Source organism: Urocampus carinirostris, chromosome 3, assembly GCF_059441175.1.
Source record: "Urocampus carinirostris isolate Australia breed hairy pipefish chromosome 3, RoL_Ucar_1.0, whole genome shotgun sequence".
Classification (NCBI taxonomy): Eukaryota; Metazoa; Chordata; class Actinopteri; order Syngnathiformes; family Syngnathidae; genus Urocampus; species Urocampus carinirostris.
The window spans coordinates 61,574,669-61,581,091 of record NC_142351.1 but is presented as its reverse complement, the minus strand read 5'-3'; the positions used below and the strand labels follow the sequence as shown (position 1 = coordinate 61,581,091).

Here is a 6,423-nt window from a genome sequence, read left to right as displayed (position 1 = left end):
TCTAGTAATTTAAGACAATTTATACAGCTACATAAAATAGGCTAATTTACCTTATTTAGTACATGGTGGATTGTTTTGCTCGCCTTAAGCCGATCATATTTCTTAAAACGAGATACATCGTAGGTTAAAATGTGTTTGTTTCAAGTGTAATTTTCCTACTTTTGCACTATTTTAACTTATTTTTCTAATATTTCAGACAACTTATACTTAGAATAAGCTAAACTATCCTATCCAGCTCGTTTTTAATTGTTTTGTTAGATTTCCAAGCAGTTGTACTAATCATTGTAGAAAATATTTCTTAAAATGGCCCACATTAGCAGATTTTATTTATTTGAAGTGTGATTGGTCGACTCTTGTGTAATTTAAACAATTTTTCAAGAAGTTTAGGACATTGTATACTTAAAAGAGGCTAAATAATCATATAAAGTGCATGGTAGATTGTTTTGCCCACTTGAAGCCTTTTTTATTAATTGTTGCCGAAAATGTTTCTTAAAAGGAGATCGATTGTGAGAAAAATGTGCCCATATTCTGTTTCTCATGGTTGAGGTTCACTGCTGTTGACCATTACAAGCCTCTGTAATATTTTCGATTGGGAGAACTTGCACAATTAGCGGTTGACTATGTACTTATCTGCCCCAATGTAAATCTATTAATACACACAATTTATTCATGTACGTTCCAAGGATGAGACAAAATAACAAAGATTTTTTAGGCCACACAATGAAGATGAATGTTGTCTTTGTTTAATTAACTCGATACAATACCTCTGATAATTGATGGGCTGACTTTCGGGTACGGAACCCGTCTGACGCGTCCGTGTGACTCGGCGCACAACATTCCAAGACTGTTGAACCAAAAGTATAAAACATTCGCTCCCGGCGATCTTCAGTATCTAGCATCAAGACTGTTAAGGTAAGCTTACTAGATTTGATTCTTTTTCCTACTGTATCATTTTTAAACACGGTAAATCCCATTTAATTCAGATACAATTAAAAACACGTTCTCTCTTTGCCCAGATGACTCTTCTTCACCTGCTGTTCGTCCTTTGCGGGATGGTTTCCGTGACCTTGGCCGTAAGTCCAAAGACGATTGCACGACCATTTTGTTTTTCCCTTCCTGAGTTCAACTTATTCCTTCTTCTTCACAGGTTCCCGCTAAATCCTCGCGTGAGTAACTCCGAGGAAATGCTGCAAGTATTTAACGATTGACAGAATCATTGGAGTCCCTATGATTGTTTTTCAGAAAATAAATGCCCGGAATGCTGGACTCAGTTGGACCATAACTGTTACATCTACCAAGCTGATCCTAGGACTTTCTCAGATGCAGAGGTATTTTTGTCCTGTATACAGTTGACGCAGTCACCCCGGTTTAAATAAGTTGTTTCATTTGTCCTCAGAGTATTTGCAACATTCTCGGCGGGAATCTGGTGTCGATCAACAGTCGCAAGGAGAACGCACTGGTCGTCGAGTTGATTCGGGAGTACAGTGGTAGCCTGGTTGACACCTGGATCGGACTCCATGACGCAGTCGATGTAAGACAAAAAAGTAAAATCTTACCTTTTTGGCAGAATCTTTCGCTGATCCAAAGTATATTTTTCCGTATTTCAATATGCTTTTGTACTTTTTAGAAAATGTATTCTTAAATGAAGCAAAATGATTTTATTTAGCATGGGAAATACTGATGAGTTGATAGTTTAGTAAATACTCAAAATAAGGAGAGAAGACACCAATGAATTTTGAAAATCCCAAGGAGAACAGGAGAGGACTGTACAAAAAACCCTCACAATGCCAAACTAGAAATCTGTTCTAAAGGACCTTATCTGAGCTCTTTTTTAATTAAATATACTAGGTTACAAAAGCAGATCCACACTAAAAAGTGTGAAAATCACAGAACAACAACATTATTGGAAGATAGTGACAATGATGTAAACAGTTCATAATAGTCGAAATAAAAAACAAAAGTCAGGAGTCATGTTAGAAAATAATAAACAAACTGGCATCCTATCCAATCTTTTTTGCAGGTGTCCAGTACTAGAAACAGAAACAAACATAGGAAACTTACACTTTCCTTGTTTGAAGAAATATAATTTATCTAGATGAGAAAAAATACTTAGAATGAGCAAAACAAATCCACATCATAAGATATTCTTGCTCATTTTAAGTAAACCTTTTCTTATTTTCCTAGAAAAACAAGATTTGCCAAAACTAGAAAAAAATCCCCGAAATGGCGGAACTTTTTGCTAATGCCATAATCAGTGTTTGAAACAACTTCTGCCCGGACGCCCGGGGCGTGCATCTTTTACATCGGGCGTACAACTTACAAAACGTCTCCGCCCGGGTGGCCGACAACTTTTTCAAGGAAAAAAAAAAAAGTTTTTTTTTTGTCTGTTCGTTTGTTTGTTTTTTTCAAATCAAACGTTTGCTTTATTCCGATTTTGAAATCTTCATTCGGTTTGGAAATTTCGGAATTTCGGTTTGTTTAGCAATTTGCATACTCGGCAGCCGATCAGAAGCCCGCGTCGAATAATGCAATGAATGTTAGAAGTAGATTTATAATAAACTTAGTTTAAAAATGTTGTTCTGTTATATATTCTGATTATCAATCCTTAATACTTTGCAACAATGGGTTTTTTTTTTTTTTTTTGCGATTAGTCGTCTTATTGTGTTTCAAGTTGTGAAAAATGGGCCAGGCAACTTTATGGCTGGGCAGGCAACTTTTCAGAGTTGTCTGCCCTGGTGTCCGCTAACTTTTTGTCACAAGTTTCAGACATTGCCATAATATATATATATATATATATATATATATATATATATATATATATATATATATATAATTTTGCAACAGCATGCGTGGAAAAATCCAATACTAACTTTTCATTCATTCACTTTGACCCACAGGAGGGCGATTACATTTGGACCGATGGTGAAACGGTAAATTTCCTCAATTTCGGCGCCGACCAGCCCGACAACTTCAACGGAGGCGAAGACTGCGTAGATATCGAGGCAGACGGTTCGTAGAAACCTTTTCATAATTGTTAGACCCTTGGATGCATAAGTGGGGTCATAATGATTCTTGGAAATATTTAAAAAGAAAAAAGTTGTAATATTGTTGTACTTCAGGTACGTTCTTAAAACGTGTTGTGACACGATGCTGTTAGTATTATTATTAGTTTTTTCCCCACAAGAAGAGTGTACAGTATGTACTGGCAGGTCATGCATCCAAGGTGTAACACAAATACAAGGTCCCAAATGTATTGTGGTCAGAAGTTTTCAGCAAATGTCGCAGACTTAACCGTTGTTTGTATATTTTTTGTCGTAGATGGCCTGTGGAACGACGACGGTTGCACGGACCTCAACACGTTTGTTTGCATCAGACCTGTCGAGGATTGCCATTAGGCGGCCATCTTTTCTTCAAAACGCAATTACTTTATAAAGCTTGAGATGCACAGTTTTCCTTCACTCTTGTTACAAATGTATCCACATTTTAGTGATTGCCATTAACTGAGCTTATTTGAACGGGCGGCCTATCTTTTCAATAAATGTTCCCTTTTTTTCCGAGCATGACGATATGTTTCAGTGTTATTCCGTGGCTTCTCTGCACCACAATTTCACCGCTTGAGACGTATGTGGGACTAGCTGTTCAAAAGGAAATATTATAGTGGTAAACACCGGCCAGCCAAACTGCCACTCAAACTAATCCAACTTCTTATTATTCAGTTTAAATAGCTGCACATTTTTCTTTGTCATTCTCAATTGACAAATTGACAATTGTTATTGATTGCTTATTTGCGCATAGTTGACTTCCATATTTAAAAAAACTGCACCCTATGCAAATTTATGAGCTAATACTGTTTTTTGTGCATGCCTATGTCACTAGTTCTTCAAGCTTTGTTCCATTCCCTTGAAGTTTTTTCCTGCACACACACCGTACACAGTTGGCAGAAGAAAAACGTTCATTTTATTTATGTTTTATGATTTTAATATACTATATTTTTATTTTGGAAAAATTAAAAAATGTGTACTTAAAATATGTAGAATTGTCTTTTTGAGCATTCGGTATAGCCTTTTTGGGGATTATTTCTTTTAATAAGAAACACTGGTTAAAAAAAAAAACTGTATGTAGAATTGTCTTTTTGAGCATTGGGTATAGCCTTTTTGGGGATTATTTCTTTAAATAAGAAACACTGGTTTAAAAAAAAACTGCGTTAGTATTGTTTCCTACTCTAAGAAGTTATATCTTGGGTTTTTGGTAAAATTGAAAAAATTAATTAATTAATTAATTATTTTTTTTTTAAAATAAGCAAAATTGACATTGCTAGATCAATTAATTTGTTAAATTTTAAATATGCTTTTCTTATTTATATCAAAAACACAATAAGATATTTCAAAAGAAGAAAAAAAGCATTCCTATCTATATATATATATATATATATATATATATATATATATATATATATATATATATATATATATATATATATATATATATATATATATATATATATACAAAAAGCTAAATTATCAGCAAATGGGTTTATGTAAGGGAATCTTTTACAGTGTGGTTCTGATGCTGGCTGGCCTCCAACCTAAAATAAAATACTAACCTCAATGTGGTTTGTACCTTAAACAAACAGGTGATTTATTCATATTTTTTTTTATTTCATCGCGCTTGTTTATCAGCCGTTTAGTGCATTTTATGTTTTGCTTGGGCAGGCTAGCTTAATGTCCTGTGAATCATATTATTGAAAACAACATCATACAGGTGAGAATAAGGCCCAAATATTTTCAATTTGACTGGTAGACTGGTCAGCATATTAAGCTTAACAGTTCAGAGGTCCCGGGTTCGATTCCAGCTACTGACTCTCCTGTGAGGAGTTTGCATGTTTTACCGGGCCTGCGTATTTTTTTCCCCGGGCACTCCGGTTTCCTTCCACATTCCAAAAACATGCATGACAGGTTGATTGATGACTCCAAATTGTTCATAGGTATGAATGCGTGTGTAGGTGGCTATATGTCTATGTGCCCTGTGATTGTCTGGCAATCAGTCCAGGATGTTGGCTTAAATAAGCTCCAGCACCCTGTGACACTAATGAGGACAACAACAAATGTTTGTGTTTTGTGGTTTTGTGAGCGTGTGTGTGTGTGTGTGTGTGTGTGTGTGTGTGTGTGTGTGTGTGTGTGTGTGTGTGTGTGTGTGTGTGTGTGTTTCTGTCTTGCAAAACTTTCTATATTAGCCTAAGTTGCTCCAGCAATACAGTACTGCATTACAGTAGTTCATTCCTCAACTATCATGTAGTGTCCCACAGGGTTCTAGTTTGGGGCACTTTATTTTTTCTTGGTATCTAATGCTCCTGTTTGCACATCTTTACTTCCATGCAGATGTAAGTAAGACAGCAGTGGTTCTCAATTGGTCTGACTTCAGGACTTACTATTCCACCCTAATGACAAGCTGTGACCAAAATCAAGAAAAAAATCCACTTTTAAAAAGGTTTTGAATGAAAGGATTTTGTAGTTTAAAGTCAAGATAGTAGAATTTATTCACCTTTTCTTTCAACACAAAAAGAATGACTAGCAAAACCAAAACTTATTGTATACAATTGGATATGAGCCAACATTGCGTTTAAGCGACCCCCTTTAACTGCTTTGAATAAGCCACATCCTAGAAGAAATTCATACCCAAAATATTTATCAATTGGTAATTAGGGCAGTGGTTAGCACAATTGCCTAACGCGCGAAAGGTCGCCAGTTCAACCGGGTGGAAACATATTTGTTGGCCTTTAGAGGGATGGGTGCCACCAGGCCGTATTTGGGTGGCCAGGGCATGAGATTGAGATCATTCTGCCCAAACGTTCCAATCCATCTGTCTGCCAGTGTTCAGAAAGTGTCTAACTCGTGCCATTTTACTATGGACTACTTCTCTGGTGGCGCCTACCTGAATTTTTTGCGAAATGCATCCTGATTCCGTTTTCGCAAATTCAAATAATCAAAACGCATTTTCTGGTTGAGTAAAAATAGCAATAGCCATACCAAAAAAACTTCAAAGCGGTGTTCGTAACTTCAGAAATATCGTACTCTCTGATGCCATATCCTGACTGAATTCATTATAGCAGCCTCTGTCAAGCTGCCTGTCTGCCGCAAGCACGTACTTGTCTCTTAGAGGCGGTCGAACAAACTCCTCTTTTTTCATCTTTTTTGGGGTTTGGGTTATTATTTGAATTGTATTTGAAACATTCTTTTTCTTAATTTGACCATTTCCATCCTCGAATAAACAACTAGCACGCACGCGAAATCACTCTCAGACACGTGCAGGTGCAACTATGTAAGATTCTAAGACAAGCTTGAATAGACTCTTCCTTTTTCATCCTTTTTATTATTTAAACTGTATTTGAAACGTGGGCGGCAGTAGCTTAGGAGGTAGAGCGCT

General features: G+C 36.2%; 1 protein-coding gene across 1 annotated transcript; it reads left to right on the top strand.

Moving 5' to 3' along the window:
* Positions 1-857: 857 nt before the first annotated feature.
* Positions 858-3,540, top strand: LOC148370344 (galactose-specific lectin nattectin-like). The gene is made up of 7 exons (XM_088330104.1): positions 858-912; positions 1,017-1,073; positions 1,148-1,166; positions 1,243-1,328; positions 1,397-1,531; positions 2,898-3,009; positions 3,319-3,540. The coding sequence occupies exons 2-7, from the start codon at positions 1,017-1,019 to the stop codon at positions 3,393-3,395; spliced, it is 486 nt and encodes a 161-aa protein (XP_088186230.1). The 5' UTR covers positions 858-912; the 3' UTR covers positions 3,396-3,540.
* Positions 3,541-6,423: the final 2,883 nt, after the last annotated feature.

Coding starts and splice junctions, on each gene's coding strand:
- LOC148370344 (XM_088330104.1), top strand. CDS start 1,017: ATGACTCTTCTTCACCTGCTGTTCGTCCTTTGCGGGATGGTTTCCGTG. Junction 1,329..1,396: donor GGACTTTCTCAGATGCAGAG/GTATTTTTGTCC, acceptor ATTTGTCCTCAG/AGTATTTGCAACATTCTCGG. Junction 3,010..3,318: donor CGTAGATATCGAGGCAGACG/GTTCGTAGAAAC, acceptor TTTTTGTCGTAG/ATGGCCTGTGGAACGACGAC.